General features: G+C 31.6%; 1 protein-coding gene across 2 annotated transcripts in view; it reads right to left on the bottom strand.

Moving 5' to 3' along the window:
• Nucleotides 1–384: 384 nt before the first annotated feature.
• TMTC3 (transmembrane O-mannosyltransferase targeting cadherins 3) overlaps nucleotides 385–14,004 on the bottom strand; it is a 58,470-nt gene continuing 44,850 nt past the window's right edge. The window contains exons 11-14 of one of the 2 annotated variants that reach the window (XM_059080098.2): nucleotides 11,315–11,418; nucleotides 9,655–9,824; nucleotides 7,683–7,909; nucleotides 385–4,502 (exon numbers count right to left, since the gene is read on the bottom strand). In XM_059080098.2, coding sequence (XP_058936081.1) covers nucleotides 3,688–4,502; nucleotides 7,683–7,909; nucleotides 9,655–9,824; nucleotides 11,315–11,418 — 1,316 coding nt within the window. In that variant the 3' untranslated portion in view covers nucleotides 385–3,687. The remainder of the gene's footprint in view (nucleotides 4,503–7,682; nucleotides 7,910–9,654; nucleotides 9,825–11,314; nucleotides 11,419–14,004) is intronic. The other variant, XM_059080097.2, reaches the window with a different exon arrangement.

The raw sequence follows: 14,004 nt of genomic DNA, 5'->3' as shown, positions 1-14,004 counted from the left end.
ATGAGGAAAGTATTTTCCCCAACCTGCAGATGGGGAAACTGAGGACATATAGGTTAAACAACTTCCCCTAAGTTATACTAGCAAGGGTGGTACCAGTATGTGAATTCAGGTAGATTCATAACTTAAACTCCTAATTATTTCACTACACTGACTTCCAACTGTGTATGTATATAAAATTTCACATTTGAGTTTGTCTGATTTTCTTAACTGAGTTTCTGTCACTCTGGGTTGGAAATGTATCACTGTTAAGAAATAAGTTAACATGTATCTTTCTCAGGTCATTGCTTATAAAACTACCTGCCAGTTCTTCTTTCTTTGTGGGGGCAGAAATTTCTTGATATGCCATTATATTTTTCATTTTAACACTAAAAGGCAATTCAGGATAAGGTTTTAAAAAGTATCAGTTTAATACTGAATATTTAGAAATATGGTACACACAGACACCACAATAATATAAAATGCATACAATTATCAACTATTTTATGAAAACTTAACATGGATGGCTGACATCTTCCAACAGAATAAAACTCTAGACAAAGGTACCGGATATATTTGAGTTTTCATTTTAAATACTATTTAGTCATGCAATTAGGTTTTTAAAAAAATAAATATGACAAATATATGGATTTCTGAAGTATAAACTGACATACAAATCTATATATTTTCATAATATTTTTCATTAGAGCATCCTTAAAGAAGCATTCTGTAACATGAAGTTGAGAGCTCAAATCAGATGAAAGGCATGAGGTTTTAAAAAAACTGAGTAATTCACATACCAAACATCTACATAAAAGACAAAACTGCAAACATATTTGCTTTATCCTCCAAGTCATCAACTTCATAAAATTACTTACTGGAATAATTATTATAAGATAAAATTCCCAATTCTGAATGTTAGTAAGGACACACATACAGGAGCAATATAAGAAAAAGTTAATTCTTTCTTCTGAGAAAGAGTGAAGGAGTAGCATAATTGTCCCTTTGGGATCGTCAAAGCTTTCCTAGAACTCCGAGGGAGTAGATTCTTTTGTAAAACAGCAAGAACTAAAACTACATCCCCTTATTAGTACATAAACCTATGATAAGCTTTCTTTTTCAAACTTACAGATGCTCACAACTGTGAAACATAGGTTAGTGAAATGGGCTAAAATGTCCCTACTCTCCATTTCCCCCAAATGGCAGCTTCAAAGGAAAAACTATCCATTGCCTTTTTCACCAGAACAGCTTGAATAAAATTTATATTATGAATTTAAAGAGAAAAAATAATCACCTCACACATAAGCAAGCTTGATGGAACTTAAGATGGAATAAATACTAGGTATCAGAAGAGCATATTCCTTAATGGAAGTTAAAACATCAAAATTAATTGGATTATGTCACTAATTTAAAAGTTAACACAGGAGAGATAAGAGGATTTTCTTGAATGAATTTAGAGCAGTGCTCCCTAACCCTGACTACAAATTAGAATCACTCTGAGAGCCTTCGTAAAAACTGAAGCATGGCTCTACCCATAAGAAATTCAGATTTAATTGTTGTAGGGTGGGGTCTAGATGATTCTAATATGAAATGAGGGCTGAGAAACAACTGATTTGGAAAAGTTACTGATTACTCAGGGTGAATTTGATTTAAATAAATTATTCAAAATATGAGCACTTCCTACATGATAGGCACTGTTCTAAGTGCTAAGGTGGAGAAAATTCTTTTTTCTATAAAAATCATTGGATATTAATATATCTTTTACCTTTTGAATAGTTACATAATTTTATTAAATTATTACTCAAAGCTTTTATTATGGTCTGCTGTCATAAAAGATTTCCTTCTACTTTTTTGAACTATCCTCACTTGTTATTTTAACAGAATAGATCAAACTCAAACTTCTTCTCAAGATACATGTAGAGAATGTAACAATAACAATTTCATTTTTCAAGTCATGGTATATGAGGTATTCTCCACCTTATATCTGGAGTCACAAAGCTATAATTTAAAAAGTGAAATTAGGTATTGCTTTAATGAATCAAAAATGTACTACCATTGGTGTCAGTGCTTGCTTTATATTGCCTAAAAAATAATCTGTAACAGCGCCTCAGAGAGCCTAGTAAGAGTAGCTCTTTAATGCAGACCATGTTTCTTATGACCTATTTATAAAACATCCCTTTAAGAAAAGTTACAGGAATATGGTTTTTGAAACATAATTAGAAATTAATTATCTCAAAGGAACAGAAATACAGTTTTTGAAATGCTACATAATTAGAAATTAGTTACTATCCCAAGATGATAGCTTGAGCTTTAACATTTTAAATTAAAGCCAACTTTATTAGGTATTATAAAATGCATTTTAACTCATGAAAAAAGTCAGATTTAATAAATTTGATTTATATCTACTCTTCAAACTAACACTTTTCAGGTTTAAATTTGCTAAAACCAACTGACTAATTTATTGATCATATACTAGGCTAATTATCTTTTTTCTAGCGGGACAACAGGCCAAAAAGGACAAAATTTTGGTTAAACCATAATATATGCATGTATAGAAAAATGCAACAGCAATTTATTTTCCATACTTGATGGACTTAAAACAGCGTTAAATTTTTTGTGGAAGCTCAGTAGTCAAAATAAATATTTAATAAAAATATACACCATAGGATATCAAGAACTTAGTGTTTAAAAATAAACTTTGTCACATTGTTTTGCCTTCAGTTAAACAGAACTCAATTTAGGTATCTAAGGTATCTAAGAATAATTAAGGTATGTTTTTGGAAACAAAATTAAAATTCAAGTAACACTAGAAAGATAACACTAAGATGAAAGAGAAACTTACCATGTTTTAGCTCAAAAGTTTATTAATCAAGTTATAGTTACTGGGACTTCTCAATATGACTATGACCCTAATAAACAGGAATTGTTTGGGAAATAAAAGTCAAAGAGTAATGATTATGTGGTTCATGCTGTGAAACCCTCATTACATGAAAAAATGAAAATACAGTATATATAAGCACCATCAGAAATGTGTGTGTATATGTATTTAAAACTTTACCTGATTAAAAATTGCCATTTAGAGTGAAGTTAAGGACAAGCACACAGTTATGAAAATACATTCTTAAGCTAACACGTCATATGACTTATTTAAAAATGTTTAATCTGGTGTTCCTTCTAAAAATCAAAAAAAGAATACAACATAGTCAGCCAGTATTCTTTTGTAGTGCAAAGTCCCTTGGAAATAGAAGGTTACTGAAGAAAAAGAATGTGTTCAATAAGTGTTTTCAAATCCATAGTAAAATTCCAATAGTTAAAGGAAAAATGAAGTTAGCTAATAAATATGAATTCACAGAATAAACCAGCACGTTAGATTTGCCCCCATGGGATTACCATTCAGGCCTCAGATTATTTTTAACTGAGGGTAATCAATATTATTCTGCTGAAAGAATCTTCCTTCTATAAGAAAAGATACAAATTTGCCACCTGTAATTTCTGCTATAGTCACCAAAACTCTAAAAACTACTGTCATATATAATACATACCCTGGGGTAATGAAAGGGTCTTTAATGAAAATCTTATTTTGATCCTACGTAGAGGCAGCTTATGATAGACTGTTAGTATCCTTGTTACTTTTCAAAGCTCTCAGTATAAGTAATCACATGATATAGACTGAAGTTCTTTGAAACCACTGTCATGTGATAAAGGGTAATGCTATTCACCATTTAAAATACGTTCAATCTCTTCTAGTCTTTTTAAAGCAGCAACTCTTTTCTTCTCAATTTCTTTGATTTCTTTTGTTGTTTTGTGGGGGGTTTCTTTGTCTGTATTTTTTCCTAACTGTTTGTTGGATTTTGACTGACTTTTATTATCACTTGTTTTTATTATCTGTATGGGTCTGGGTTTACTTTTGATTTCTTTTTCATTTTCAGTTGGAATTTTGTCTCCTTCTATACCTGAAGTCTTACCAGCTGGGAATACTGGCTGTTCTACAAAACTAGATGAAGAAATTTTATCCCTGACTATATTCAAATGGCGTTGAATATATTCTTCATGTGGTGCTAATGCCAATGTTTCAACCAGGCATCTTTCAGCTTTTAATAAGTCCTTTTCTTCAAAATAAACAACACAAAGATTGTGTTTTCCTTGCACATTGCTTGGATCCATTTCCAAAATCTTTTCAAAACATTTTTTTGCTCCAAGTATATCTTTCTTCTGATTCATCAGAATGTCTCCTTTTAAAATGAGACCTTTGATATGATCAGGATAGTATCTGAGTAACTCTTCCAAGACTGGCAAAGCCATTAATTCCTTTGCAGTCTGAGAATACAGGAGAGCCAGATTAAACAGAGCACTTCTGAAATCGGCTTGTAATTTTATGGCTTTCTTCATCCACATCTCTGCTTCAGTGTCCTTTTTGTCATCCATGGCAAGCATTCCCAGATTGAAATAACCATTAGCATCTAGTGGCTCCTCATTTACATAGCTTAGAAGTCGTTTTCTAGCTTCAGGTCTGAGTTTAACCTCACCTAAGAATTTAAAAAGAAAAAAAATTATATTATGAGCAAATTGAATAAGTCTGAGGAACAAAGCCACTTGCAAGTATTTATCTAGATTACAAAAAGACAGCATCAAAACAATTAATTGTTGTACCTAAATTAAAAAGCAGAAAGAAAAAATCTCAAAGTTTTCATAGGAAAGATGTGTATGAAGCACTGAAATGGTAGCTCATTTCCTTTCCTTTAAAGCAGTAAAAGTGCATCAAAAACTAAAAGGGGAGCCAAAGCAATCTTGAGGGAAAAAAACGGAGCTGGAGGAATCAGACTCCCTGACTTCAGACTATACTACAAAGCTACAGTAATCAAGATAATATGGTACTGTCACAAAAACAGAAATATAGATCAGTGGAACAGCATAGAAAGCTGAGAGATAAACCCACATATATATGGTCAACTAATCTATGACAAAGGAGGCAAGGATATACAATGGTGAAAAGACAGTCTCTTCAATAAGTGGTGCTGGGAAAACTGGACAGCTACACGTAAAAGAATGAAATTAGAACACTCCCTAACACCATACACAAAAATAAACTCAAAATGGATTAGAGACCTAAATGTAAGAGTGGACACTATAAAACTCTTAAAAGAAAACATAGGAAAAACACTGACATAAATCACAGCAAGATCTTTTGGATCCACCTCCTTGAGAAATGGAAATAAAAACAAAAATAAACAAATGGGACCTAATGAGACTCCAAAGCTTTTGCACAGCAAAGGATACCATAAACAAGATGAAAAGAAAACCCTCAGAATGGGAGAAAATATTTGCAAACAAATCAACAAAGGATTAACATCCAAAATATATAAACAGCTCATGCAGCTCAATATTAAAAAAAACAAACAACCCAATCCAAAAATGGGCAGAAGACCTAAATAGACATTTCTCCAAAGAAGACATACAGATGGCCAAGAAGCACATGAAAAAGCTGCTCAACATCACTAATTATTAGAGTAATGCAAATCAAAACTACAATGAGGTGTCACCTCATACCAGTTAAAATGGGCATCATCAGAAAATCTACAAACAACAAATGCTGGAAAGAGTGTGGAGAAAAGGGAACCCTCTTGCACTGTTGGTGGGAATATAAATTGATACAGCCACTATGGAGAGCAGTATGGAGGTTCCTTAAAAAACTGAAATTAGAACTATCATATGACCCAGCAATCCCACTACTGGGCATATACTCGAGAAAACCATAATTCAAAAAGACACATGCACCCCAATGTTCATTGCAGCACTATTTACAATAGCCAGGTCATGGAAGCAACCTAAATGCCCATCGACAGATGAATGGATAAAGAAGTGGTAGTACATATATACAATGGACTATTATTACTCAGCCATAAAAAGGAACGAAATTGGGCCATTTGTTGAGATATGGATGGATCTAGAGACTGTCATACAGAGTGAAGTGAGTCATAAAGAGAAAATCAAATATCGTATATTAACACACATATGTGGAACCTAGAAAAACGGTACAGATGAACTGGTTTGCAGGGCAGAAATTGAGACACAGATGTAGAGAAGAAACGTATGGACACCAAGTGGGGAAAGCAGCAGGGTGGTGGTGGTGGTGGTTGTGTGATGAATTGGGTGATTGGGATTGACATGTACACACTAATATGTATAAAATAGATAACTAATAAGAACCTGCTGTATAAAAAATAATAAAAATTAAAAAAACCCATGAAAACAAACAAACAAACAAAAACAAACTAAAAGGTATGAAATATCTCCTGATAGTTTAGATTCTAACTGGGAGTAGACGAAGAATAGAGAATTAAGAGTAAGAGGCATGGGATTTGCCAATAAAAACATATGTTCAGTCTTGATTCTATTAATGTTATGACTTTATGCACTCAACAAATTATTAACTTGTCTGGGTTAACCTACTGAATTTTCTAATAATTACATGAGATATATAAAAAATGCTCTGCAAATAGTAACTGACTGGATAAACAAAATGTTCTAGTCTTATTAAATCAGATATTTTTTGTATGTTATTTAAAATTTTTTAGGACTTTTCAAAGGTAAAAATACTCTATTATATATAAAGCCTATAAATATAAATCAGGCTTTAGGAAACAAATATTTGAGATAATTTCTATTGCAAATAAATACAAAAAAATTCAATTTCTAAAACTACACACCACAGAGTGCAATCTTGTGTCAGATAATGGCCACCTTTCATGATTACTAAGGTTAGCTAACTTTACAAAAACATTAGTTTCCTAAACTTAGCTTTTCTGAATAGGCATAAAGATCTTCCTCTATTCTTTTATGTGACAATATGATAAATAAAGAAAATGTGAAATAAATCAGTAGGCTTAAGTAGGCTTCTTGTCCTGGATTAGTTACTAACCTAGCCATATAAAGTTAGGGTAGTTATTACATCTGTTTGGTCCTGACTTTCTAATCCACAAAACAGATGACTGGCAAAAACAAACTCAAAGGCCTTCTTTAGCTATAAAATATGATTTTATGATTCTTATATTTTTTGCAAAAGTTTTATAAAAGTATCTAACAATTAATATAGAGATTTTTTCCAAACATAAAAATTAAGATTATAAATTATATATACTGCCTTCTGAAGCAGTACTAAAATATAACAAAGATCCTGATTTATTGTGATGAATAATTTAGTTTTGCTAAATTTATAGAAAATACAGGAAATTATAATAACATCTCAGAAAACAGTAAAACTGGATACAAAATGATATCAAAAGTATTAGGACTTATAAATCAAGAGAAAATAGAATACTATTTTGTCTAAAACATATAATGCTCTTGGCTCCCTAGAATTACCTAAAAATTTTTACAAATTCAGATTATTTGAATAGTATGATATTTATACATAAGATATATTTCCATGAATAAAATGACAAAATAAATATGGCATTGCTTAATAGACTGTCTGAAAAATCAGTTTTAACATATACCAGAAGAACTAACAATAAGTACTGTCATATATGTTAAGGCTATTACTTGAAAAGTTTTCTTCAAGTATTTTAAATATTCTTCTTATAAATTATTTATGCAGTTTTGATATAAGTGATCCATTCATAAAATGTTTTTGGGGGTAGCATTAGGTTTTATTATATTTCAAACTAGAATAAGTTTAAATATAGAAATATTTTGGAAAAACATACCTGATTCTTGCATTAATATGGCAGAATTGAATAACGCTAGCTTATGCTTTGGATTTAGTTCTAAAGCATGATTAAAGTTTTTTAGGGCTTCATTTGGTTCTTTAAGTTCAATATGAACAATCGCCAAGTTGTACCAAAGATCTGCATTGTTTTTGTCCAGCTCTAGTGCTTTAAGATATGCTTCTTTTGCTTTGACAGGTTTATTCATTTTTAAAAGCAATTCTCCTCTGTGGAAAAATCAAACACAAGCTTTACTTACATTACCATGTCAGTCTATAGATACTATTTTTCACAAGTTTTAAGTTTTTCCACATATTCACAGCTTTCCTTTTAACTTAGGTTCTTAAATTTTTCTTTTAAAAATAACAAACTGTCCTTAAACCTGAACACATTAGCTTAGCAAATTTGGCTTGATACGTTTTCAAATATTATTAAAGAAGGAGAAAGCATGCCTGACGCTAGGGGGTAAGATGTTGGGAGGTATCCAAGAAAGGGGAATAGAGAAAATATATTCTTTGAATATATCTTGAAAAACTGTAGACTAGTCTACATCAGAAAAATGATAGCAACTAGAGTGGGAGATCAATTTGTCAGGAGATGAAGTAACAGCATTTGAAGAAGGAATATAAATATAGTAGTGATGGGGAAATTCCAGTATTTCAAATCTGTTAGCAATGTCTCACTATACAAAAAGCAGAACATTAGAAATTGTTTACCCCTTAAAATTATTTAGTTTTCTTCGATGTATTCTTATAAAATGACCATTCATTAAAAAAAAAAGGGAATTTAAAAAGCCGATCTGGTAGGATGGAAGGGCAACAGTGCCACCTGTAGATACTTTTGACAAACACATCTGGAACTAATGATCACAGTTTGAAAATCATTTTACAAATCATTCTAATATGTTACATTTTCTGTTAGAGAGCTTAAAAAAGTCATTTTTACATATGTGCAAATCAGTTTAAGTACTGAAATGAGTTACTTTTATTATAATACTACTCTTTCCTGAAGTATTAGCATAGGCATGAAATAAAATAAACTATTAATATTCCCAATTTCTAGAATAAGTATCCAAAATGTGATTTTTTCAAATGCAGAGATTATTAATTCTTTATAAATTAACATATGACAGGTTTTATTTATTTATAGATACAATATTTATTTATAGATACAACCCCAGTAAACTTAGTGAATCTCAGCAAGTACTAGATAAGGCTGAACAAAGACAGCTTCCAGCTATGAACGGATTTGATTTCAAAAACTTAAATTCTGAATGCATCTTCCCCATATAAACAATGTGACAAATTATAATTAGGTTTCTGGAGCAGGCTGCAAAACAAAGTTTAACATAAAATTTTCCTCAGGTACAATACAAATGGTAAGACTTACATGAGAAAATATATCAAGTTCTAACATGTATTGCAAAAATTTTTTTACTGGCAACTAAAAAGTTTCTTTGTAGTAACAATAACCAGTCAAATCTAAGTATTAATTTAAGAAAGCTCTTGAGAGTTCAATATTATATAATTATTTCTCAATTAATTTTATATATAATGATTTCTTAATTATACAGTGATTTCTTAATTATTCTATAATAATTAAGAATAACTTCTTGTAAAAATAACAATTATTTTGTAACAATTAAGAATTATAAAAGGTAAATTTCAGCTGTTTTAAATAAAAATGAATTTGGTGATGAGAAGCAAATGAAATTAAAGAGGAGCTTTTCCTACCCTTCCTCTTGTATAAATAAACCTAAGTTTGCTATTATAAGTTATGGACTCCCTTGTCAATTTAAAATCAAATCAATTAAATTTGTTAGTCTAAAACAGGCTATATTTCTATGCTCTTGGTTGCTAACTAAGATTTACTAGAAGAAGGAAAAAAAGCCAAATTAGTCAAAATAGCTTAAAAGTATATGCAGATGCAGCTTTAATCTTCTATAGTGAAAGCCTAAAGCAAACTACAACACCTGCTAATGTAAGCCTGCTTGAAGTCGGGTCTCATGCTTATCGCTTGTCTGTACAGCTGATCCGCTTCTTCCAGTCGGGACTCATTTGCTCGTATCAGGTTGGCCAGATTAATGTAAACATTTAAGTGGTTAGGTGCAATTCTGGCTGCATATTTTTTACCAGGAATAATCTGTTAAAAAAAAAAGTGTTTTTATAATTTGACATTTCAGTACCAAATAAAATCTGAAGTAAGTAGTCCTGGTGTTTTATTTAAAATTTACATAGAACATAAAAAGATACACTGCAATACTAAATAATACATAAAAAATGTGAAATAATCTGCAGTATCCACAAAATGTAAGTAAAATAATTAATGTTTAGTAGCAGTGAAGGTTGTATTTTTTCAATCATGACAGCTCAACAGATTACTGTTAGATTTTTATATATGTATTATTTTATGAAGTCATAGAAATCAGAACTTCTAGAGGCTAAGGTCCCTTAGTATGTTTGAGTCAGACCAGGAATAGAATTTGAATCTTTTCTCTCAGTCTACTCTATTTGTTACACCATGTCAGCTTTCACGTTGTCAGCAAAATATTTCCTGGTTGTGGTAACAGGGTAGTTAATTTTACTTCAGAGCTATACTAAACCCTCACTTGTTTGGTGGAGTTAGGAAATAAAATTCTCTAATTAACTGATTATTTGGGTTAAGTAAAGGTTATTATATATAATATATATGAACCCAAATTCTCAATGAACATAATAAATTATATCTGATAAAAATCTTTACTGAACACAATTTAACTTTAGGATCTTAGGACTGAAATAATTCTTAATGTATCATGTGGTCCAACTCTGTTTTTATTATTTTTTTGCGGTATGCGGGCCTCTCACTGTTGTGGGCTCTCCCGCTGCGGAGCACAGGCTCTGGACGCGCAGGCTCAGCGGCCATGGCTCACGGGCCCAGCCGCCCCGCGGCATGTGGGTTCTTCCCGGACCGGGTCACGAACCCGTGTCCCCTGCATTGGCAGGTGGACTCTCAACCACTGCGCCACCAGGAAAGCCCCAACTCTGTTTTTAAAACATTTAGCAAACTGTCAAAACATTTCAATATTACTACTGTTATTAATACATTAGTAATATAAACTACAATTGAGAAAACTGCAGCCCAGGGTAAACTATCTTTGCAGATTACACACAGCTAGCTGGCCAAGGGCAGTATCAGATTTTCTAACTTTGACTTTGTATTGTGGATATCCAAGAAATCTTGTACTTGTGACATAGCAAATGATGGGCACAAGACAGCAACAGAGATGTATCCACTCATTTTATCACTCTGTTCATTTATTTTTTGATAGGAGTAATGTTGAATTTAGTGCTTATTGCACATAAATAAAATTCTTTTCATTTAAAGTCACTTAACTCATAAATAACTTGTAATCAAAAATATCTAAAATTCATATCATAATTTGGTTTTCACAGATTATAAATTTTAATTAAGTGAGCTATAAAAGTAAATGTAATCTTTTATAACACTTACAGTAATAGATGGTTCACTGGACAACTTACTTTTAATATCAATAAACTGAAGAATAGATAAGGATTTTCCATTTGGATAATTCTATTCAATATGGACATCTAGCAGACATGACACAATAGAAATAATTTATGACTACTTACTTGAGGCATCAGCGACTTAGCTGTCATATAAGATTCTTCAGCTGCTTTGGTTCTATTTAAATTTTTATAAGTTCTTCCTACATTCATGTGGGCACCAATATCATCTAAAATTTAAAAAAAATCATTTGTTGGCAAATACACTAAATAGTATTCAATGTAAACTACTAAGAAGACATGTTTCTAGTAACAAACACACTAAAGCAAAAGAATGCAAAAGGAGGCAATAGGTCCTGCTTCCTCCTTAAAGCTCTTCTAACACAACTTATTATAACTTATGAGCAAGGCTACACTAGAAAATTATTAAATAAAGTACCATAAGAACAGAAAATACACATATGACATGCAAAACTATTTGAATGGCTCCTGGAAGGGTTAAGATATGAGAGGGGAGAAATAAAAGTAATGATTAAATTTACATCTTTTTTTTCCACTATATTTTACATCCTATACTAAGGCTTACTCCTATTAATCACATAGCTTTGGAATTCACTCAAAAGCAAAAAGGATTTACAAGTGTAAAGGATCACCATGATTACTAGAATTATTTCAAGTATTATAAATAACAAAAATGAATCCATGGTGGCATAGGGGCAAAGAGCCTGTGAAAAAAACTTTGTGACTTTGTTTTTAAAAATTTTTGTGAATGTGGTTGGAGTGCAAGTTATCCGGATTCTATAGTATTACTTAAGATGCAGCAGCCCAGATTTCTTAAATGATGATACATTCCCATATAATTTAATTAAAACTTTAAAAAATGTTGTCTTAATATTGAATCCTCAGCAAATTTGCTCAGGGATAGAAAAATATAAAATTTAAATAAAAAAGATATGAGGGTTCATTGCATACTAGTTTTAAGATATACTTCCCAGTAAATATTTCAAAGGTTTGGAATAAAGAAAGAAGGGACATCTTAAATTAGACAAATTTTACTCAACATGAATCTCTAACAGACATGACAAGGTTTCAAATTATGATTACTACTTGCCTGTGACACCGATGACGATTTTGTAATTGTGGAATAGTTCTCTGCCTGCAACTCCCAGGACACATAGGGGCCAAGCATATATATTTTAGGCATTCCCCTAGGAGGAGAGTAACAGTCCTAAGATCTTGCTAAATTATGTTTCAGGTTGGCAATTGTGTGCACTGCACAAAAACTTTTAGATGCCATATGGGTTAAGTTAGAGAACTAGGGGACAGGACTGGGGGAAAGAGGTTGATTTCTTGTTTTCAGACATATTGCTGAATCTCATGGGGTCTCAGGAGGCGGTCAAGCCAAAAGAAAAAAAAAAAAGGCTCTCAATACTGGCTGAAATTCAGAATACTTGTGTAGCTTTGGAAAATTCAGATACCTTACTATACCCAGCTCGATCAAAATAGAATCTTCAGGAATAGGATTGCAAAAATGTTTTAAAAGTTTCAGAGGCAATTCTGATGTACAGCCAAGGTTGAAATACATTGCATTTCCAAGAGCATATAGAGTTTTTGCTCTTATAAAGCTCTTTAAAAAAATTTTTTTTAAATTGAAGTATAGGTGAATTACAGCATTGTGTTAATTACTGCTGTACAGCAAAGTGACTCAGTTATACATATATACATTCTTTTCCATTATGGTTTATCACAGGATATCGAATATAGTTCCCTGTGCTATATACAATAGGATCTTGTCTATCTAAACTTTTTTTTTTAAACATCAGATAAATCTATACCATTTACTATAGAGATCAGAAAGTTACCCAGAAAAAACTAAGGGTATATAGAACCTGAAAAAATTATTTATACAGTAAAAATTTAATCTAAGAAAAGAACAAGCTGAAAGTTTAAGTAAATAAAAGTGAAATTATGTCAGGTAAGTATTTAAAATGTTACTGAAAGGAGCCCCAACCAACCTTAGAAAAGAGGTTATCCATTAGGATGAAAGACAAGGCAAATTACTACCTACTAATCAGGTTCTTAGAACTATGGCAAGGGGATACTGTCATCAGTGAAGACTACAGACACTAGAGTCAGGCACCCTTACTTTCTCAAAGAACAAAGATAGCAATTAGATAGCATTTAGCATCAAAAAAACTACACAACACAGCTAATAAAATGAAACATAAATTTTAAGCAATTTTAAAAATAAGTTACAAAGTTTAAGATTCTAAGAGGAAACAGCATTACTGGTAAGGTAAATCTATATTCGGAAAGAAAAAGGTAAGAAAGCAGGCAAGATATAAAAATCAATTACATTTGAATGACTAAAAAGCTACAGAATTTCAAAAAACAATCTTGCTATTAGGAGTGCCCTATCCAAACCAACAGCAGCCTGAATCTAGCAGTCTGTCTTTAATTCAATGTAAACAAGGACTGGCAAATATCAGGCAACTCTGTGCCTAATAATTCTTCAGCCACCAACAGTGAAGTTAAGTATTGTCACACTGATGGCCCAGGCATATGTGCTGCTTTCCAGTTATTTCCTACACACAAATTTGTCAATTTATTTAAAAAGAGAAATTTATAAATGTCTGGAAACTCCTGAAAACTCTAAAAATCATTTCTACCTTGATGGCATCAAAGTTGAACTACAAGTCCATGATTATTTTCGTTTCAAAGATGTGAAGTTAGATAAAAATGAAATCATTGATTTTAAGGCCAAAATAAACCTTGGAGAAATCTGGTGTTTCTTGAGAAAAACCTACCCTCGTCTT

The sequence above is a fragment of the Kogia breviceps genome, chromosome 12 (genome assembly GCF_026419965.1).
Source record: "Kogia breviceps isolate mKogBre1 chromosome 12, mKogBre1 haplotype 1, whole genome shotgun sequence".
Classification (NCBI taxonomy): Eukaryota; Metazoa; Chordata; class Mammalia; order Artiodactyla; family Physeteridae; genus Kogia; species Kogia breviceps.
The sequence above is the reverse complement of the archived record's forward strand: the minus strand, read 5'-3'. Positions and strand labels throughout refer to the sequence as shown.